Source organism: Bombyx mori, chromosome 11 (assembly GCF_030269925.1).
Source record: "Bombyx mori chromosome 11, ASM3026992v2".
Taxonomy (NCBI): Eukaryota; Metazoa; Arthropoda; class Insecta; order Lepidoptera; family Bombycidae; genus Bombyx; species Bombyx mori.
Genome location: NC_085117.1, coordinates 7,311,326 through 7,334,635, shown reverse-complemented (window position 1 = coordinate 7,334,635; position 23,310 = coordinate 7,311,326). Strand labels below are relative to the sequence as shown.

At 34.2% G+C, this 23,310-nt stretch overlaps 4 protein-coding genes and 1 long non-coding RNA gene across 6 annotated transcripts in view; 3 read left to right on the top strand and 2 right to left on the bottom strand.

Annotated features, from left to right (window-relative positions):
• The first annotated feature begins 343 nt into the window (after positions 1 to 343).
• Positions 344 to 5,466, top strand: LOC101737717 (alanine--glyoxylate aminotransferase 2, mitochondrial). Its single transcript, XM_038013911.2, has 8 exons — positions 344 to 765; positions 1,063 to 1,186; positions 2,041 to 2,229; positions 2,575 to 2,703; positions 3,104 to 3,256; positions 3,518 to 3,739; positions 4,377 to 4,622; positions 5,320 to 5,466. Exons 1-8 carry the CDS (start codon positions 680 to 682, stop codon positions 5,410 to 5,412), a joined length of 1,242 nt encoding a protein of 413 aa, XP_037869839.1. The 5' UTR covers positions 344 to 679; the 3' UTR covers positions 5,413 to 5,466.
• Positions 4,198 to 5,714, bottom strand: LOC134199667 (uncharacterized). The gene is made up of 2 exons (XR_009974246.1): positions 5,675 to 5,714; positions 4,198 to 4,822 (listed from the first exon to the last, which is right to left on the bottom strand). It is a non-coding gene; the product is annotated as an uncharacterized LOC134199667 (long non-coding RNA).
• A 746-nt stretch (positions 5,715 to 6,460) lies between these two features.
• RpS28 (ribosomal protein S28) lies at positions 6,461 to 7,194 on the top strand (the record flags this gene model as incomplete). The annotated part of the gene is given in 2 exon segments (NM_001044215.1): positions 6,461 to 6,727; positions 7,064 to 7,194. A coding segment is annotated over 1 exon segment (198 nt). The 3' UTR covers positions 6,725 to 6,727; positions 7,064 to 7,194.
• Positions 7,195 to 11,538: 4,344 nt separating this feature from the next.
• LOC101742195 (bladder cancer-associated protein) lies at positions 11,539 to 16,583 on the bottom strand. The gene has a single exon (XM_062671077.1). The coding sequence runs from the start codon at positions 16,434 to 16,436 to the stop codon at positions 16,200 to 16,202; it is 237 nt and encodes a 78-aa protein (XP_062527061.1). The 5' UTR covers positions 16,437 to 16,583; the 3' UTR covers positions 11,539 to 16,199.
• Positions 16,584 to 20,611: 4,028 nt separating this feature from the next.
• LOC101737854 (sodium-dependent neutral amino acid transporter B(0)AT3) overlaps positions 20,612 to 23,310 on the top strand; it is a 33,808-nt gene continuing 31,109 nt past the window's right edge. The window contains exons 1-2 of one of the 2 annotated variants that reach the window (XM_038014065.2): positions 20,612 to 20,825; positions 20,953 to 21,813. In XM_038014065.2, coding sequence (XP_037869993.1) covers positions 21,124 to 21,813 — 690 coding nt within the window. In that variant the 5' untranslated portion in view covers positions 20,612 to 20,825; positions 20,953 to 21,123. Of the gene's footprint in view, positions 21,814 to 23,310 lie in introns of both variants that reach the window. The other variant, XM_004924148.5, reaches the window with a different exon arrangement.

The following is a 23,310-nucleotide window of genomic DNA, read 5'->3' as shown; positions in this document are numbered from 1 at the left end:
AATGGTATTTTGAAATAAGTTATTACTTGTCATTACATTACATTGTAAAGTAAACTTTTAACTTTGAGCAAACTGTCTCATTGCTCGTACCTTAGGTTCCTAAATGAACGTATAAATCAATTGTTCTTTCAAATGAATACTTTTAAAATGAGAATTAATAGTGCAGTTTATAAACGTTTTTTTTGTAAAAACTCACAACAAAGGCAAGCAATAATTATCCCCGAATGTGATTTTAAAGCAAAACAATATAAAGTAAGATTTCGGACTTCTTATAAAAAAAAGCTTTAATAAATATATATATATCTAACAGCTTTATAACTTAAAAGATTTATACTAATCTTCACGCAAGCGGGAAAATTAAATTAGACTTCATCTAATGCTTACCTACATAAATACTTCATTAATATATCTTAACTAGAGACATTCGCACAGCTAACTAAATTTATCAATGTTGATCTTTTAGCTTCAACAAAATTCGGTCTAGTTTACGATAAATCAAAGAATGGCACCAATTAATGAATTTTGTTCCCTATCCAGAAGTCGTTTAACTGAAACAAAATTAGACGTTTTTCACTTCTAGGGCTTAAGTTGGGAAAAAGTTGATGACATATTTTTGACGAAAAACCCACCGGCTATAAAGAGCATTTATGAAAAACCATTGTTACTGCATCAAGGCCACATGCAGTGGTTATATGATCACGAGGGAAGGAGATACTTGGATTTACTTGGTGGGATACTTACCGTATCTGTTGGACACTGTCATAGGTAGGCTTTTACTTAGTTTATTGTCTACGTTCATTTTTTGTTGACACGTACTTTAATGTTATTCAAATTCGGGGAAACCCTTATGCAAAATGGTTATCCGGAGTCCAAAGATATCGTACCGTCAATGATATTACCGTACTCGACATACGAGATCGAGTCCTCAAAGCTGTGAAACCCTTGAAATGAAAGGTGATTTAGAATGCACTAACTGGTATTACGAAATTAGCCACACTAATATTTTTTATTTAATGTGGCAAAACGAACATTCTCATAAACTAAGTATACAAACATTTTTAGGAAGATAGTAGCAGCCGTCGAAGAACAATTAAAGACACTGTGGCATACTACGACACTTTATAGACATTCCAAACAATTTGAATTTATCGAAAAACTAACTTCTAAGCTTCCGGAAAAATTACAGGTTTGACTTCTTATTAGCAGTACTATTTATTTTATGTGTGCGCAGTGAGTACGTTTTGTTAGTAATCAATGATAAATTCAGACATAAAAAAAACGTGTGGCACTCGGGAACTGCCGCGGTAAAGCTATTGCATAGCATTTTTTATCAACTTATGCAATTATAATTTAATATTAAAACAATAATTAAACAAGACCACGCTATATTAAACAATAATAAAAGCAAAACCTTAACTTCCCTTCACACTCATAAGCTATACAGCGCGTGAGAGATGGGCAGATTTTCATGATGCGCATGCAGTGTGACGTCACGCCTCGCGCTTATTCACAAACACTACACAAGCGCAACGTGTGAATGTGTTGAACGCGAGCTACATGGTAGGCGAAGTGAGGGTGTAAGGTTTTTTTCGTTACGGAAATTCATGATTCGGTCGCCGCGCTCAAGGCCCGCGATAAAAGCTATACAATAGCTTAAAAATTGAAGCATTAAAGGTTCAACTTCGTAATCGTAATCTTATGTATTTTACAACAATAATAAGAATACAATTCGGTGTTGATTTTCAAATATACTTGGAAGTTTTTGGTTGCGAAGTTACGAGTTTCGATGGATATGTGCAACATTTTTAAGCCGAAAACACCTCTGTGCTTAGTGAGAGTTTTTTAACGTTCTCGATAGTGTAAAAGCTAACTCAAATTTGTGTGGAGCTGAAACGTTTTCCTACGTTTCCCGCTAGGGGCGCTGTTCCAACTATATACAAATTTCAGTTACTTTTACGATATCGAGAACGTTATAAAACTCGCACTAAGCACACTGAGAAGTACTTCGGTTTACGATATTTATAATTCCCTCGATTTTAGGTCGTTTATTTGACGAATAGCGGAACGGAAGCTAATGACTTAGCGATAGTATTAGCTAAATGTTACACTGGTCATAACGATATTATTTCTTTACAAAATTCGTATCATGGTAACTCTAGTAGCATGATGGCATTGACTGCAATGCAAAGCTTCAGGCAACCAATACCAGTTCCCCCTGGATTTCATCACGTAAGTGAAGCTTTGAAATTGCTAATAACATTTGCTTAGCTAGAACAGGAACACATAAATTACAGTCAATAGTCTTACTGTTTTGAGTTTAAAACATTACAATAGTGTTGCCGCACTAATCACAATAAAAAGGAATAGGTCAGATCTGTTGGACAAGTGACTGAAATGAACGAACCCAGAATCGAACAGTCGTATCTTCTGATTAATAACTGAGCACACTATTATCATCTAAGATCTCCGAACCCTATCGTAACGATTTATATTAAGTGAATAATATTTTCGTCTTTAAATTTTGCTACATTTTAATATGTTTGTTGGCCTGCGATATTCCTTTTTGCACCACAGGCCATGGTTCCAGATCCATTTAGAAATGAATGGGGTGGATGTCGGGATTGCATTTCTCAAGTGCCAGACTCGTGCTCCTGTACGGGAGATTGTCTTTCTACTGATAAATATATCGATCAATTGAAAGAGGTAATTTTGGGGTATTTTTTTGTTGTTTAAAAAACCTAAATGTCATTCTTCATTAGATAAATAACCAGTGGAATAAATAAATATTTCATACCATTAAACTTTAGAGAGGTTAATTTTCCAACATCACGATATTGTTTTAGCGTAGAAATATATATTTAGTTCCATAATTATTTAGAAATGTTAGTATTGGATCCAATATAAAAAAGTACATAATTGGATTGCTACGAGTACTCCTAATTGTACAAAATACTTACTTGTTTCTTTTATTAATTTTATTTTATTGTTTAGCTTATTAGTGTCATGACCTTTCCCTATTACTGAGTCAATAGTACACATAGTTGCCAACGAAATGGAACTAAAGGTGATAATTTTGCTTAACGTTATTTCCTTAACTATGTAGGTTCTTGAGTTTTCGATACCTAGTCGACGGGTAGCGGCGTTCTTTGCTGAGTCTATCCAGGGGGCTGGAGGGATCGTGCAGTTCCCAAAGGGTTACATTAAGAGAGCTCAACAGCTTATTAAAGAGCATGGTGGCATATTTGTTGCTGACGAGGTACGCATAACAATATTTGTAGCTTAACAATTTTTAATATATTTTTTTTAATTTCTTCCGTTCCGATGGAAGTTTCAACCGTTAGCATATTATTAAAAAGCGCTTAAAGCGTAGGTAGACGATTAAACGCCAATCTCTAATTTCCAATCACTTAGCATCAGTAATACGTTTCGTTTTACACTAATAATTTTAAATCTAAACCACTTTGAAATAATCGTAAATATCAACAAGGATCTTTGTCTCATATTCATGTTTCTGTAGGTCCAGACTGGTTTTGCGCGTACTGGTGACACTTTCTGGGGTTTCGAATCACACGGTATCATTCCTGACATAGTAACGCTGGCGAAAGGCATCGCTAACGGGTTGCCGTTTGCAGCTGTAGTTACGACCAAAGAAATCGCCGAGGCACATACTAAAGCGAATTACTTTAACACTTTTAGTGGCAATGCTCTGGCGGCAGCAGCTGGCGTGGCTGTATTGGAGGTTAGGAAAAACATATTCTTACTTTTTAATAGTTTATGGCATACGAGTGTAGTTTTATACTTATGAGCATGATTTGTTAACAATACCATCGTTGAAAGCCAGCAAAATGTGAGCACTCTTACATAAGAGGACACATGTTCAATCTTATCTTACTTGTTTCCACCTCCCTCTGCTCTAATATGCCACGAATATGTGTATACCACGAGTGTTTTAGTGACTTACAAAACCGAAAGCACTTCGCCATAGCACCACCAGATTTCCATTGACCGCCTCGTGGGTTTAGTAGTTCAAGACCTCTCTATACCCGAATTAAGTCAGTATCTTTGTGAAAAATATTTAGTTTTCGGAGTCTGGACTTACATTATATTGTCTCGCATGACTTCAATAATACATACAGTGAATCCTATTTTAGTGAATCACATCGTCGAAGGATTGATATTTACAATATGAATAAGCGATAGATTTTATTGTATTATTTATTATTATATTATTTATTAGGATAGACAAAACTTTTAATTTTACTAAGCAGATTGCATAGTATCTGATATCTTAATCGAAGTCGGCTTCAAGTCAGCAAACGAATTTTCAGTAAATGAGATGTCGTTTCATTCCACTTTAATAGTTCTGTATTTTTAAGGTGATTGACGATGAAAACATTCAAGATCATTGCAAGAAGATAGGAGAATATTTTATTCGTCAATTAATACAGCTTCAACAACAATTTCCGATTATTGGTGACGTCAGGGGTAAAGGTCTGATGTTGGCAATGGAACTAGTTAGACCAGGCACTAAAGAAAATTTGAGTGACAATTGCATGATAAGAATGCATCAAAGATTAAAAGATCTTGGCGTTTTGACTGGTCTTGGTGGTCGGAACCTAAATGTAATTTTTTTTATCAGCCAATACAGCTTTATTTTCTTTACATAGTAACTTCCCAACATCAGTTTGAGATTTGATTTTAAACTGCAAGAAGAGAAGAAGCACTCGCTATGGCCGACATTGTTAAGTAGTACTAGTCAGTCCATAATCATAAGCACCATGACGTAAACGCTGCTCGCCACCTTGGGATATAAGATTGAAGTCTGGAAACAGGAATTAAAACCGGAACGTAACAGTGTCTCATGCATGATAGATACGGCAACCATATGCAATAAAAATTGAGTAACTACTATCTAAAGATGAAATGTTAATTTTGTGAGCGAAATAATAAAATTGCAAAGCCATCTATGAAATAACCACGATCCTACTATAGCCGTTACTACTTTATATTATGACTTTGTGTTATGGAACTGTATTTGATAGATGGACTTCGATTTCTCAATTTTGAGACTCAACAATCTGGTCTGCACGACTAATTAATATGAGCTCACACTATAATTCTTCTCTTTTTTTTCTCGTCTTTTTTGGGTCTTGAGCAGAATTTTCTATGAATTCAAAATTCACTATGACGGTGTTGATTAATAAAATTCGTGTGGTGTGGATTTTGCGTAGATTTAAACTATTACTTGTATAAAAAAAAACAATAATCCATTTATTTATATCTTTGTTAAACGTAGATTTGAAAAAAATATATTTACAGGTCTTGAAAATAACTCCACCGATGTGTATTACTAAAGAAGACGTGGATTTTGCAGTATCCGTTTTTAATGATGTTTTTAAGCAATTCTCTTAAAGCGTTTATTATTTTCCTGGGTAAATTTTATTGAATTAAAAGCCTATCAAATTTTATATTTTTTTATTTGTATCCATGAATTATTCTTTCTATGGTTCTATGACAGACTTGGTTATGGTAGGTATACAAGTGAGATATCAATCTGCCCTATCGGCACAGATATTGCGCTTTGATCATTTTTATTTAAGTAAATACAATTATAATGATTTAAAAAAAACCAGAGAAACTAATATCTCAAAAATGTATATACACGCATACGTACTTGGTATTTATCTTGATTTCGTGTCAATGCAATAGCATTGTTACATTGACATGAAATATTTTTACATATGGGCAACTTATTTGATTTATAGTGCAGTATGGAGGGTAGAGGTAAGGAGAACCGTTTCATATGGGAGAAACTTGAAAAAGTGTCCCACTTTCAGCACTAAATAACAGTTCAAAAATACTCCAGAATGGTGCTAGCATAGGCACAGGGTATGATATGAATTGAGCAGTTGTTAACTGATTGAAGTATGCTGAGTTAGGAAATTTAATATATTTAATGACTAGAGTAGTTAGTGACAGTGTTATAAACAAGACCTCACATGTTTACGTAGTCCAAACTAATTTCGTCAATATAACCTAAAGTTATTGCTGTCGTAAAACGTGGAGACATCGATTGTATTTTCATATCAGCTATAAATAAAATACTTTTTGTGATTTTGTAGTCCTTATAGTTCTTTCGTCCTTTTCTGTCTCTTTATCTTAATCTAATAACTTTCAGCGCCTTTTTTTTAAATTTACCCGATTGCTACTGTAGCGCTACCCTTATTTAGCAGATTTTAACGGACACTTTTTCACACACAGGGACGGTTGTCCTTACCTCTACCCTCCATAGGTGATAATTTCGTTCCAATAAAGCTGGAAAATCTTTTAATCAAGAAAAAAACCCGTTTATTCCTTACATTCAAAATAAAAATCGACTAAACTTTTGACCACAATAATTTCGAAAACGTCAACTGTCAAGGACTAACCCTCATGTCAGTTCTTTCAACTTTCATAATTCTTTTCGAAACACGCCAGCTTTGGTGCACGTGTGTTAATTGCATTAAGCTCGATATTACAAGCCAAAATGGATAAACCCAACGTTCTTGCTCGTGTCGTGAAAGTGCTTGGCCGTACTGGTTCTCAGGGCCAGTGTACTCAAGTGAAGGTCGAGTTCATTGGGGAGACCAGCCGTCAGATCATCAGAAACGTGAAAGGACCCGTCCGTGACGGAGACATCCTCACTCTTCTTGAATCTGAACGTGAAGCTAGGAGGCTGCGATAGATTGTAAGATTAACATCTTTTCCAAAATAAATTACTAGCTATAATACTGGCTATGTACGAATTTTTGAGGTTATTTGTCTTTGTTACTTTATTGAAGTATGTATGTACCCAGTTCTTCATAGTTTTACCTGGAAAATTTATTTTTAAATCGAAAGATTGAATAATTTTGAAAATTATTTTATGCCCTTGAAGGGCTCTAAATTTATGGTTTCATTATCATTGCCAGTGCCTACATTCCAGCCAAGCTATATCTACAATCAGCAAGTAATACAAGATTTTAAATTGTATAAAATTGATTTTTTTAACAATTACAATATAATTTATTTTTGGTTGTTTCAGATTGCAGCATTACTGCATTAGGTTAAGGCATTCACCTGTACCATCTACATAAATTTATGTGTTAAACTTACAAAACCGTCAAAGATGACCATTTTATTGTATTCAGCTCGGAATAAATACATAACATAAAATGGATATTTTTATTAAAAAAAAAAACCTACAATAATATTTTGTCTTTTAAAATATGTGTAGTTTACAAGTTTCATGATTTTTAAGAAGAGTGTGCCATTTATCTACGATCCTATTTATGACCAAGATAGCCATGTAATTTGGGCTGGTCATAAAAAAGTAATTTCTTATCACAAAATTCTCAAAATTCTTTCAATTGACTACTGCTCACTGCTGTTTTTCAAGTACTTATAAGTACAGTGACCCAAAATTTTTGTGTGTGGAAGATGTTTGCAAGCCTAGTTTGAGCATAAATGTAAATGTGAATGACAAATACATTTTAATACATCTGTTCCTGGGGCACAACAGTCTGAACCTTATCGAAACTGAATTATTACAGAACATCATCCTGTTGCAACCATTGGAACCAATTCCAACTATATTTATAAAGGACGATTTAACCAAACTGAGTATTAGTAGTAAATAAATTATGCATTAAGTTGAACCATTATAAAAATCTTTAGAACACAGACAGTAAAATTTGTCACCATAGTAACATGTATGGTAGGTGGTCAATTTAGAAAAAATGCGGTAAATGTACCGTAAGTACCGTGTGGTTGTAGACGCTAAGAAAAATAAATTGCGAAACTCTAAATATATGTGAAATGTTTCGCAGCCCACATTTTGGTACTATTTTTTTTCCTATCTGTTCATTGGTAGCCAGAGACTATTCAAGCTACGCCGGATGCTAGTACTGTTAATATACAACTGAGACTCGTTCTTTTCGACTTTAGTTCGGATCTTAGGACTGTTTCGCGACCGAACCATGCAGAATGATGGTGATAGGCTTAACGACGGCGGGAAAATCTTCCACCGAGTCGGTGATACCTGTGGCTCGGTAGACTGATGGTCCAAATTTTGTTGTTCGGAACTTTTATTGCAAGCTTGTCTTGAAAATGTAAGCGAGATTCAGGCATCTGTCAAATATATTGTTTCTATGATGGGTACCGCCACAATGGTGCTTATGCATGTGAATTGTTTTTTAAAAATTTATTGCCCTTGTAGGCCGACGAGCATACGGCCCACCTGATGGTGAGTGGTTACCGCAGCCCATGGATTTCAGCAATGCCAGGGGCAGAGTCAAGCCGCTGCGTACCGTAAAGTACTCTCCACAAGTCTCGTTTGAAGAAAGACGTGTCATAGCGCTCGAGGAACACCGTGGAGGGGAGCTCATTCCAAAGCCGGATGGTACGTGGCAAAAAAGATCTCTGGAAACGCACTGTGGATGAACGCAGTATGGATAAACTCTACTTCAGTGGCGGGCGGTGCGATGGAAACAATTCCTCAGAGCACTCCCTATGGAACATATTCTATAAAATATAGAGGGAACCGAAGTCCCTCCTTAGACCCAGAAGTTCCAAACGAATTTAAATTATGCCCTAATACTAAATGTCAGTTGATGATCGCAGTACGCAGGAATAATACTCTGAAAGTCGCTACATATTCTCTGTAGTATGCCTTAGTCGCTTTCTACGACACCCCCGTGAAGACATTGAGTGGTGCTATTCTACGTCCAAATATATTTAGATTTTTTACTGGTGGTAGGACCTATTGTGAGTCCGTGCGGGTAGGTACCACCACCCTGCCTATTTCTGCCGTGAAGCAGTAATGCGTTTCGGTTTGAAGGCTGGGGCAGCCGTTGTAACTATAATGAGATCTTAGAACTTATATCTCAAGGTGGGTGGCGCATTTACGCTGTAGATGTCTATGGGCTCCAGTAACCACTGTACACCAGGTGGGCTGTGAGCTCGTCAACCGACCTAAGCAATAAAAAATAAAATAAAAAAAATTGATTTTTCCTACACCTACGATGGTATTCTTTCTTCGAAGTTATACTTCCACACTTGAAGTACACACAAAGTACTTGTAAGTGAGATATGAAATAGGGTGCCAACGCATCTGAATACCGGGCATCTCAATCTTGACTATTGAAGTTGCTGATGTAGAATAACATGATCAACGGCCTGCAAACTACTTACTTGAAGGTTAGCTATTAAAATCATTCAGGAGTAAACTAAAAATCACAAAATATAAATTACTATAATGATATATATAGTACATAACCTGATATATAATTTATAAGTAAAAAAAGACCTTGGAGATAATTAACGTACGTAAATTGTTTATTTAATTGTAACTCGCAAATATGTATATCTAAATGCATTGCAACATGTTGAGAGTCGACGTCGCCCTTAACACATCATTACGGATCCTCCCGATCCATTAGCGGTGCTTTTAGGTACCACAAAATTAAATATCGGTCACCGTCCTTGTCGAACACGTTGCTTGCGACGAAGGGTTCGACGAGTGAATTAACCCATAGACACAGCTCACTGAGTTTCTCGTCGGATCTTCTCAGTGGGTCGCATTTCCGACCCGGTGGTAAATCTGCGAGCTCTTGCTAGGGCGAGTGTTAGCAATACTCCTGGTTTGAGCCCCGTGAGCTCACCGACACGTCAAGGAGAAGCTGAAATAGCTTCTCAAGGCTATCAGCATAGGTAGGAAAAAATAAAATGTTAAGAGTATTTCTCAAGCTGGATAACGATATTCATTTTGTAATGCCTATGAATTCCAGGAACTACCTGTTACCAGGTTGGCTATGAGCTGTGTCTACTGCCAAAAAAAATAGATCAATGTCCCTAGTCATTTTCTGTTTACGACTTTATTTTGAATTTTTTTTTTTTTAATGACCAAACGTTCTAATGCTAAATGTTTCCATTCCATATTGTGAAAACTTTGGCCATGAATTATTCGGATGTCTTGAAGTTGGCGAAAATTACGTTAAAAGGTACCTTTAAATAGATAAACACGGATCGACTAATGTCCTCATTTTTAATAACATATACAAATGGCGAATCAAATTATTATTAGACATGTTTTTTTTCAGCAGACCAAAATGGTTTGCAGTTTCTTCTATATGTCAATCGGTGTCGCTACCGATCATTGTTTCTACTTTGGTGACCTTGTATAACCATATAAATATTCATAATTATTTAATCAACAAGGGGCGTTATACATTAATAATTATTAAATTAATTATTGAACTAGGCTAAGATAATGGTGTTAATATTTGCCCTTTGCTATTAAACTAGGTACAAGCATAAGCGTTACATACAACTTTATCTATTGACAAACATGATAAGATAATTAAAATGTAAATATTACTACGCCTATAAAGTTTATTAATGTGCGTTTGGGTCTCAGGTGGTCTGTTTCAATATTAAATAGTACTTTAAATATTCAAGCAGGTATTGGGAGCAACCCACGGTGAGAATGTTATTGATGTCAGCAGGGACGTCTTAAGCTAGGATGGGGCCCTTGGGCACACAAGAATTTGAGGCCCAATTGGAAAGTAAAAAAAGCGAATTATAATAACATTTTTTTACTGAGTATGACCATTTATCATCAAATACAGTATTATATAATATGTCATTAATGATATTAGAATGCTGCTGGTTTTTTGGTTACGATTTCGATAACGGTTTCTTTCGGGATTTCTGTTGAGCAAAATCTTCTATTATAGGCATAGTATATGCCTTGTAAATATCTTCTGATTACTGATTTGTGAAAAAAGTGTAATTTGCCCAACAAAAATGTTTTGAGAATAAACGTGTGAGAGAAATTGACGGTCCTTCGGGGCCCCCTGAGAATGGGGCCCTGGGCACGGGCCTCGAGTGCCCATATGGTAAAGACGGTATTGGATGTCAGCTTAAGATATCCGTCGGTTTCTAGCGAACTATTTTTTCAAAACCGGCCGTTGTGTACAATTCTTTTTCAACAAATGTTCGTGTACAAACGAAGAAATAAACAAACATTTCAAGAATATTCATTTTACATTCATAGCTCATTCTTTATGCTCCACAACTACTTTCTGTTTATTATTTTTCTATTATTTCAGTCTACGACTTTATTCTTTTCCAATCAAATTCAAATTGGCAATATTTGAAATTAGGTATTCTCTTCATTACTGACCAAGTATTTCCTATCTATCTGGTAAGTATATTATATACAAAACAAGTGTTTCATTTTCGCCGCGGCCGCGTTAAAAATTTACCTTTGACTTAAATTCATTCATTCATTAATGAATTCATTACATCAATGATGAATTCATTAAATCAATGATGAATTCATTCGTTGAAAGATGAAATCTTTCGGTCAATGACGAACTCATTCGTTCAATAATGAAATCACTAGTCCAATTATGAATTCATTCATTCAATGACCAATTCAAACATTCAATGATGAATTCATCCGTTCAACAATGAATTCATTCATGGAGCATAGTCCCTGCAATAAAATGACAAAAATCAATCAATCCCATGTTTATTGTATATTAAATACAGTTAATTAATACATAACATCAATAACAAGTAACTGTACAGGGATTATCACAATTAATGTAGTCTACATACATAACAATACCTAATAGATATTTTAGATGCATAAGTACAGAACGGCACATTTTCCAATCATTAGATCATAAAAATGAGGTTACAAAACTGAGTTATACTATTGTGACCTCGTTAATACTGAAAGAAAAGTAAACATTTAATTTTTAAAGGATTAATCTCACCTTTTATTTGACTAACGACGCAGTTCAACTCACTTCCTTGTAAGTAATAAAAAGTTTTATAAAAAGCCTTTTAAAGTTCAAAAGTGAACGTCTAGTGACAGATACATGATATAGAATTATTAGTTAGATTGGCCCTTAGATTTAGTCGACAAAAACCCTTATATTATTCATAAAACGGCCTGCAACAATGATTATAGATAATAATTGTGTTACGATAAACAGTTCGACACAGAATAGTGACCCATCATTTCGCAGCGGTTTAGCAGGAATGGAGCACAAGATCGATTATAATTCGAACAGTGAACGTAGAATGATGAAAGTAAATAAATAAATAAAAGGTTCCACGTAAATTGCGTTACTATTTACACCATTTCATAGTCACTTCTGTTGTTACCTCGTTTTTAGGATCAAATCATTCACTAATATTCTAATAAAACAAATGATCGCAAATTAATCCTAACTTACTATCACAGAAGATTAAACATTTGATATACAGTATTCACGCTCTATATTTGTATTTCTAATGCAATTAATTAGAATATTCAACAAACGATGTACCTCTGATTTATCAATAATGGCAAAAGTCAACATTTAATAAAGACGATATTGAGAAAACGCATATCTGCACGTTTATATAAAATAGCCATCGACTATAATAGTAACGACTTTATTAGTATCGGCTATGTACACTTTTTAGAGATTACGAAATTTTGATTTTATTTTCTTAGGTATGACCAACGTAAATATATATATAATTTACTTAAATCATATTAAAAGAATATAGCGGATATTGATTTGATAACGATAATTACATGTGTTTGCGTCGAAAATTACTTAACCGTGAAAATAAGTAGGTACTTAGTTTTAATTAAATTGTTTAAATTTTCATCATATTATGCTTTGGCAAGCGTGACGGAGTGTAAACAGTAGGGTCTTTTTCCTACATATGCTGGTAATTTAGGGGGTTATGCCAGCGTAACCGGGCGAGTAGGGATTATAAACGACGAGTTGCCTCAAAGGAACTTCCCATAGACACAGCCTACTGAATTTTTCGCCGGATCTTCTTAGTGGGTCGCGTTTCCCATCCTGCGAAGCACTGCTCTTGCTAGGGCCAGTGTTAGCAACACTGCGGTTTGAGCTCCGTGAGCTCACCTACACGTCAAGGAGAAGCTGAAATAGCCTGTCAGGGCTATCAGCAAAAGAAGGAAAAAAGGAGTCAAAAAATTCCCCACTAAACAGTAATATTGCTGCGAAGATATGGTATATGATAGAGGAAGAGTATGGAAGGAGAAAACATGTTGCGCCGACCCCAGGTGACTGAGAGAAGGGCAGCAGAATGATGAAAAAACAGTAATGGTGCTGTTTGCCTGCCTGTAACAGATTAGGTCCGTGCTCCAGACGTGTATACAAAATCATTCAGGTTAGGTATATGCAATTTCACAAATCGTCTTCATTTTGTGTCGTTTTTCAATAAGCGACTATATTCTATGACTTTCTAATATTATTTATTTACATAGTTTAAAATTCTATGTTAGGAAGCAGTGACAAATTACCTTTGCTAATCAATATCTACATATATATTGTAATGTAAATATTAGAAAATTTACAAAAAGTTATTATTCAATTGTTATTTACTTCATCTTGTGTTTATTTTGCGTGTCGAACAAATGGAATACTATGTACAGATTTCGTTGTCAAGGAAGACTAAAATAAAGTGTTTTTAAGGACGTCTTTAGAGAAACAAATCAAATTTTATTTGCGTGGGTTGCTGATATTAATTTTAAGCTTTTAATTTTAGTCATTTTGATGCAACCGAATATGATGCATTTTGTTTAAAGTTAGCGTTTGAGATCGCCTATTGCAAGTATTTGTGATAGACGAAAAAGTAGGTAGACGAAATATTCAAAAAAATGTAATCACCACGTATCGACTTTTAATTTATACAAATCATGAACCAGCTTCAAGCGTTTGAGTCAAGGTTGCTTTATTTAACAAATTACTTCCTGATTGGAATAGTAATTATGAATTACTTACTCAATTGTTTTTGAATACAATGTTTAGTATAGGCTAATGTATTGATTTACATTTGTATATCAAGTAGTTTTTAAGATTTATTCAGGGTCCTTAACTGTTAAACTGCAAATTAGAGTCTACTGTAAGATTTTTATTTTGTATATGAGTACATAATATTTTTAGATTTAAAAAAATGTTCAGTTAATCTGTTACAAATGTAAAAAGGCAGAAAAATTTCATTACACAACATACTAAACCCGAATAAATATAATACATTAAACACTAACTTACTCGTCTTAAGATCTTTTAACATATTAATAAATTAATAAAAAATATAATCATATAAAACGTTTTTTTTCATGAAATATTTATATTAGTCAGTGAAAATCGAAATATGGATAAGCTACAACATTTAATTCTTTACTTTCAATATGAGAATTTACTTAGGGTACTCTAAATGTACTTATGTTCATTTAAACAATCTATACTAATATTAAAATGTGAAAGGTTGTTTGTTTGGATATATGTATAGTATATAAATTAACGCAAAAATGGCTCAACAGATTTTTAGAATATTCTGCTATGAATTATGATATAGAATACTTTTTTCTTGGTAATCTGTCCTTGGCCTCTTGGGAAATGCTTGTGTGTTCACTAGTTTATCATTTTATGTACCAATGTCTGGGATTGTAAAGTGACTTTTTGTCTAGAGAAAATGCAATATTATATTTCATTCTGAATTAAAATTCAATACCGAATACATCAAGTTGTAGGGTAAGAATGAAATCCTACGAGTTATTGCAAATTTCCTTTTTTTTTGTTAACTATTTTTTACCGGCCATACATGGAGTGGACTGCTATACATGGAAAGTTAGATATTCCCAAGTATGGAGTGGTATTTAAGGTTGGATTACATAAAATTAAAACTGGAGGTCTTATTGCTAAAAAATGTTTACTTCCAAAATTATAACAACATGACTATTCTAAAATTGAAGGATAAAAGATTTTAAAATGTCACATTTTATTAGAGTCAAATAAAAAATATGAAAAATATATTGAGATAATTTCTTTGACTAACTACTTCATTCATTACAGAGTTTAGATGGCTGTTTTTGCATATATTCAAGTGTGTTCAAAACTTGATAATATTGCAATTTCCTGACTTATTCACATCATAGTGAATAAATTTGTAATGATTATTATGGACGAATGGGAGGTTGTGGCTTTTAGTTGTACGTCTGCAATGTCCCCAGCAAAAGTATAGAGGTTATTTATGTTTGATACACTACTATATATTTCATGAAAAAGGTCTAATGTAATGACATTACACCCTTTGTGAATAGTTTATAAATTTCTTATTATAATAAAACTTATACTTTTTTTCATATTACTTTACAATATTTGAAATACTTTCCAAATGATGAAATATGACTAAAATTTTTTTTATATAATCTTGTTGTTAGTATCACAATTTATGCATTTTTAAAGTTTTTACAATAGTAGTACTGGAATACAAATTTTTTAACAAAATTATGCAAAACGATCTGGAAAGTATTTAATCTAGTCTTTGTGAATTGTGAAAACCTAAACATAATATACTATTTTAACTGAATTTGAAATATATTTTTACAGTCAATCTTTAAAGCAAATGCTTCAAATAAAGATGATCTTTCAACTTTTACGATTCCATCCTTTACTTTTTCTAATTCTACACAATTTTGCTGTCTATTAAAATGAGAATGAATTAATAGTTATAATTGAATTGTTTACATTTTTTGTATTCTATAAGTATTGCAGTTTGATTCAACTTTACTGTATAGCGTTTTTGACCAATTAAAGAAAAAAAAAACTAAATTAAAAACATGCTTTTTTGCACAATGTACATGTTTTGGGCATTGAATAATCAATTTTCAATATAGATTTGTAACATTGTCTAACTTTAAGAAATGTTATTTAATGAGAAGATACATATTTTTTTTCATACTTAGAATCAATACTTATACTTAACAAAAATTATGAATACAAAGAAGTGCTAGTTTATTTTAATATCAAGTATTCATTTGATTTAGATATTTGTTTTTCGAACAGAGTATAGGTACTAAATGAAGTTTTTCCATTTGTAAATATGAAATGTATTATGAACATTACTATATGGTAATTTTGAATGAATTCGTCATCGTCTCGAGTTATTCAATATATTAGCATTGAATAAACTTTAGAATTTAATATTCGTAGTCAATTATTACTGTTACTCACAATGTCAGTGACTGTAGAATTATTTATATAGATAACGGCTGTTGGTTATGCTTCCAAATCTCGCTTCTTGACGGAAAGTCACCTTCTTGAGCACAGAGTTTTCACTTTGGAAGAATAAGAGCACGGTTAGGAATCATACTTTTCCGTTTCACATTGATTCCAAAACAAACAATTACCGATACCGCTGTAGCATATTAAAATCACAGTCACTAGGAAGACGACGCTACATACCGTACAGGGTTTCCGTTCTAAGAAAAATCCTATTAAATATAACACCATGAACATTACATGAGTATTCACCAATGCCGGGTTCACAGGCTTTGGTATTAGAAGAACGGGAATCAGCCATTGCAGACAATACATCTTGATGTACGATTAATAAATTACAGTGAAGAACGATAAATTTGAAATACTTGTGTCGAAATCGGCATATTGCAGATAAGTTAATATTTTTAAAAGAGTCGTAACGCTATTGCTATGAAATAAAATCTGTAGAATTTATCCAATCTTTTGAGTTTGACAGCACAGATTATGTGAAAATATTTGACAGTTTGAGTTTCCAACTTGTTAAATAAAGTCAAATTTCACTAAAGATATTTAAATATTTAATTGTTCAATACATAAGTATCTACTAAAGTTCAGTTTTATAATTAATTCTAACATGTAGTATATCTGCGATGTGGTTCGTCCCCTTCGAGTAGTGCGTTCCAGCATTTTGGTACAGGAATTTGCTATAGCGAGATCGTATGTAGCAGCTATTCAAATAATAAACTTCCCCACTTCGTTTATAATGCCAAATCGATGACCCATGCTCTTTTACAAAGCATTCTTTTCAGGACTTAAATAACCGTTTAAATTCGCGCCCAACAGTATTGTCTCTTTCGAAGTTATCTGTAGTGGATTGTCTTTTAAAGTTGTCCAAAAAGTGTCCTAAAATTACAGCGTAAAACGATAAAGGACAATGCCCATTTTCTATGGGCGTTTGGGCCCCTAAAAAAAGTTGTCGGGTGATGATGATTTTAACTTAATTTGATAGACAAAGAAATATCGTTTCATATTCAGAAAACGATTTTTATATTCTCACCCAGGTTTAAGAGAAATCTGTTTTTTTCTGCAGCTAAAATTAAGTTGTTAATTGTTTTCTTCGAAATCAATAATCGCTCTCATCATTATTTACAGTATTAAATAAGTTAATTGTGGTTAATGTTGCTAGAAATAAGGCCTTACGTACATTTTATTATTATTATATCCTCATAATAATAATAAAATGAAATGAAATCCGGAAGCCGGCAACGATATTGATGTTGTTGTTTTTAAATTCGCCAACAAGTAGGCAAAGAGCGTAGCCTATACAGCCTAGTCTGTCATAGTTATATTTTTTATATATTTTTTATGTTAATAAAAATCCGGTGTATTTCTTTTTATTGCTTTTTGGGAGTTTTGACGTCAACTTGATGAATATCACATTGAGTGAGCGTGAATTTCCGCAGACCTTTTATCTTGAAAAAAAAAAGCAGTCACTGCTATGTTAGCCACAGTTTTATTCCAATGCCTCAATAATCGTGAACAACGATTATTGACATTTAATACACAAAACAACACCCAATTTGTATATTATACATCACAATAAGCTATTAAAAAAACATAAAATAAAACTTCAAGTGACGCTTCACTCGGGTTGCTGCCAAAACTCTCTGATCATATATAATAAGAATAGAGTAATTTTTTTACAATGCAGGCCATTCATTTGCGGAATTTGTTCTCAGTATCTGTAAGATATGCGAAAGTATCCGTTATTTTAAAGGAATTGTAAATGAAAATTAGTTGTGTGATTAGATTTACCTTTATTTAGATATCAATATATTATTGGTTGAAATGAATTGAATTTATTGTGACCGACCGTTGGTTGTTTGACTGTTTTTGTCACTTATTTGTGTTTTGAATTTATATAGTTCATTTTGTGTATCTTGTGTAATTAATTATATATTATGTTATATATTATTAATATCTATATATAATTACCTATGTATTATGATTCTAATCTGTACAATCTGTAGTAAAATTATCTTTGAGTGTAATAGCATATCTTCGTTTTCTTTATTTTTGACCCTCTAACGGTTGTCTGGAAGAGTTCGTTTTAAGCGACAAGATCTTTTACATACTTCTACATACTTTTCTATGTTATTGCGACATTGTTCGCTTTTTTAACAGATTTTTATTAGCTTGGTATTTATGTACATATGTTTGTGAGTATACACGGGAAGCTTTGAACGTCATTTTCACCGACACCCACTTCACTTTGCACACGCATCGAGAATCTATAACAATGCAATAATTTATAGCTTCACTCTAATATTATGATTAGTATCAACATGATTAAAAAAAATACAAAAAAGTGTGTGTGTCCGCTCCGACGCACGACTGGAGTTTACTGGATATAAAAAATTAAACGAAACAATACGAGAAATAGTTCTATATTACGACAACACGATACACTACAGATTATTAACAAATTAACGAGACACAAAACAAACGACTAACAAATATATGAAAATACAATAATGAGAGAAACGCGCGATCAGTACGAGGCTTTGTGGCGGACTGCCGGCGCAGCAGCCCGGCGTCACCTGCGATAACGCATTTCGTGTGACATGCGCAATCAGGCGCATAACGCATTTCGTGTGACATGCTAGTACGATTTTGGTCCCCATAATTTTCATACCCCGGGCCTATATATGTAAATCGATTCTAAAGGAGTAAACTCCAAAAAAAATACAAAATTAATTGTTACTTCGCTTTGCTATTGAAGTGTACTTATTTTTAAAGTATATTATATTTTATTTATTTAAATGTAATGTAGGTACACACCTCTTATTACGCTCATATAAGATAATTAGGCCATAATCATTGCAACTTGAATGCGTGCACAAATCTCGAGATATGGGATGGTTTTTATTCCTACCTATACTGATGAACCGTTACGATGGACCGACCAAATAAAGGCAGCTCTAAACGGTCCCGTTTACGAGTGCCCAAGAAGGGCCGCGGTACGCGAGGAATGGCGACGTCTGGTGAAGCGCACCACCAACCGAAGTGATGACCACGACCACTCTGCCAAGAGTGCATACGACTGAGAAGAATTCTGATAGCTTTGAGAGGCTATTTCAGCTTTGCCCTAATGTGTAGGTGAGCTCACGGGTCATCAACTGGAAGTGTTGCTAACACTGGCCCTAGCAACAGCAGTGCTTCGCAGAATCTACCACCGGATCGGAAACGCGACTCACTGAGAAGATCCGGCGAGAAACTCAGTGGACTGTGTCTATGGTTTAATATGGGATCGAGTCTCAATTGGCATAAGGGCTGTTCCACACTTCAAATTAACACGTGCTTAAATTGCGATAAATGTGTTATATCTATTATTATGTTATATATAAATGATTTTAAACATATGTATGAGAATATTTATTTACATACCTAATATATAAATATATGTGTAATTTTTATATATTATTATTATGATATTAAAATATGTGCGGCCCTGTATGTTATGTATATGTACATATGTATCCTGTGTGTGTTCGAATATGTGTATAATATTTTATGATTTTTATTTTTCTCTATTCTCAAAAAGGAATGCACCTATCACAGCACTCTCTACATCACCCTTGGTTGACTGGTGGAGATTGCATTAGCTATTAAGTCCACCTATGTACCTTTGTGTTTACAATTAAATACATAAATAAATGAAGTGACGGATACAAACATACAAACGTAAGTAATATGCGAGAAAACAAGGAATACACGATAAAGTGATACAAACGAACAAAGAAACAAATATAAATTATTGTAATTTTTTCAAGTATACTTTTTTAAATAACCTCCATCGTTTGTAATTTATTTTGATAAATAAATAAAAATGTGTTGGATAATTAATTTCTACATTGCATTTTTAAAATCTCCTAAATAATAAAAGTAAAGTGATATTTCAACGCTTCGGTTTGTTGACAAAGAAAACTTCGATTTCCGTTGAAACTTTTATAATATCTGGCTTCCAAGACGGGCAGATAGTCCGCGGGCAGAGAAAAAAAAAACGACCATAACGTCTTTCAATATTTTTTCACTTTAAGATTAAATTTTCATTTAAGTTCATTTTTGTTTACACATTATAACACACTTTTACAACATGGATACACAATTAGAGATAAAAAAAATAAAGTATACACGATTAGAGAGACAATTAAAAAACAACTTTACACAAAATTTTAAGGTTATTAATTTTATTAAATTACATTTAAAAGGATGTATGTATATAGATTTCAATTAACATTCTTTTAATTAAGATTACTAAATTTATCATAGTTCATTTTTATTCAACGTACAAACGAACTCGGAAAATATCGAGAAAAACGTAGATTATTACGATCACGATCCTAGTCTAGCAGAGTTTAACACGGATCTGCTATGTCCTCAGATTCTTTGCTCTAGTTGAACCAATCTATAGAAATACCTTAGTGTAGTCAAACTACATAGCCAGTTACCCGGGGGCGGGACTCCAAGCCTTTCTCATTGAAAATTTTCATTTAGATGTAGATGTGTAGGGACTATTGGCGCATGCGTAATGGTACCACAAGCTTCTCGTACCGTCACTTCGGAAGTGTCAGCCGCCAGTGATCCGCGGCCTTCCCGCCCGCCGCCGTTCTCGCTAGCACCTCTCAAATCACTAAGAGAAAACACAATAAAAACGACTCAAAGGTACGTGTTACGACACAAATCAAATTGGAATTAGCCCTTCGGTGTAATGCATTACGGTTTATAATAACAGACAAGTTTGATTCAAAAATGTTCGATAATAAATCAATACAAACGTTATTAAACCTAGGTACCGACGTTATCAATGGTGCGGTCGCTCTCGCTTCTTACTTATGGGTATTCATTATGTGCCATGACAACGAAGACGAGGCATTTTAAAGCATCAAATGTAAACTGTTCAATGAAGTGACAATAAAGCAACAATAATAGTTTTTGGAAATATATTTATTATATTGTAACAATGGCGAACACAGCGCATTTGATGAGACGACAGAGTTCGCGGGACCTTTACGCGCAGAGGTCTCTGGATCGGATGGAGATGAAGGAGCTGAGAGGACGCCTCGTTACGATGGAGAACGGGCAGCCCGCGCACAGGACTCATGTCATGTACGGAGCTACTAATGAGGCCTTTGAAGACACAAGCCCGAACAGACGCTCCTCCGAAACTCCTACCAGCAAAGGGAGTTCCGGTGAAGAACGTGCCGGTTTTAAGAATGAGGGAGCCGAGATAGAACGCGAGTCTTGGGATAGTAAATTGACCTTCCTACTCGCAACCGTCGGATATGCTGTCGGCCTAGGAAACGTTTGGCGATTCCCATATTTAGCCCAAAAGAACGGCGGCGGTGCGTTTCTCATACCGTACTTCGTAATGCTGGCTATCGAGGGCATACCGATATTTTACTTGGAATTGGCAATCGGTCAGAGATTAAGGAAAGGCGCTATCGGCGTTTGGCATCAAGTATCCCCTTACCTCGGAGGTATCGGCATTAGTTCCGCCGTGGTTTCTTTCAACGTGGCTTTGTACTACAACTCTATAATAGCTTGGTGCCTTTTCTACTTCGCTCAGAGTTTCCAGGCGGAACTACCTTGGTCTGAATGCCCGAAGAAATACTTCCCGAACGGCTCTTACACAAGCGAACCGGAGTGCGCGGTAAGTACTTCCGTTACATAAGCCTCGATAGAAAGCTCAAATGTTTTGTTAGGATGTAGCTTTTGAATGTTTCCAAAAGCCTAACCTTCTTTTCATATAAATTTGCTTTTATGGATAAGGTGCCGTGTGTTGGGCGATCACCACGTGATTATTTGACCACTCAGTGCGAATAGTACGAATAGCTTTGGGTTATTTTTAGGTGTATATTTATGAAAATGAACTAGGCATAATTAAGAGTGATTTCATCTTACTTAACACCACAAGCGCTAAGATATAGTACAATCTATCTTAAGATTCGAACGTTTGATCCGGAAATCGTTAGTTAAGTCAGAATAAAAATTTAAATTTCTTAATATTTAGTCTATATATTGGAATGGTATGTGTTAAAATATACAATTAAACAGTCTCTATCTAAATTCTAGTGATTGATTGGGAAGATTTTATTTAAAAAACCTTAACATTCTTACTTTTAGCCTGTACCTTTTAATATGATTACGGACACATTCCACTCAAAGATTTTTAATTTTAGTTTTTTTAAATGTTTTAATGATTTTTGATGATTTAATGATTTAATTTTGACAAAAAGTGCTTTTTCTTCTACATAAATTGCTAAATCATTACTTTGGTTTATGTCATATGAAGAATAAATCATATTTAAAGGGCAACGAAATTTGATAACATTTAAGTATTGATTGTTTATTTATCTAATTATCCGAAAATTCCTACTTAATCACATATAGTTTAAGGGGCTATTTCAGCTACCGTCGGACTGGTAGGCGAACTCACGGACTCAATCTAAAAGAATTTGCTTACACTGGTTCTAATAAAAGCAGTGTTTCGCTGATTCTACAACCGGGTCGGAATCGCGACCCACTGAGAAGATCCAGCAAGAAGCTCAGTAGGTTATGTCTATAGGTTAGGTTGCACTACAAACTCTAAAGCCTAAAAGCATCGGCAGATGACGGTTTTGGATTGCCCCGGGTCAGGTATGTAGTTAGAGGCGCCCACAATCGCCGGATTATCGTGGCGCGCCGCTTTTTCAAAGAAGCGTTCTGACGCTAATCGTATGAAAAACAACACACATTAGTGATACTATAACAGAAATCTTCCCTGTATTACCAACAACAACTGTATCAAGATTCATTGCATTCGGGTGAATAGTTTAGGAATAGCATAGAGGACAAACATGCAAAGAAACATCACTTTTCATTTATTCAGAATGTTAGGTACATATTATGTAGATTCTAAAATCCGTTCCTTTGTCGGGTATAAGGCGACCGGATAAATCTGGCCGGATTTATAGCTTAAGCTGTAATAAATACCATTGATGGCTGTAAATGCGTATGGTCTCCTTCGCGTATTTTGAAATATGGGCTGAATATCTCTTATGCATTGCGTAATGGTTGTCACGCCCTTCAAGGTTCGAGTGGAAGCGAATAGTGAAGTCCGCAAGGTTTTTATTTTATTGCTTTGATGGGTGGACGAGCTCACAGCCCA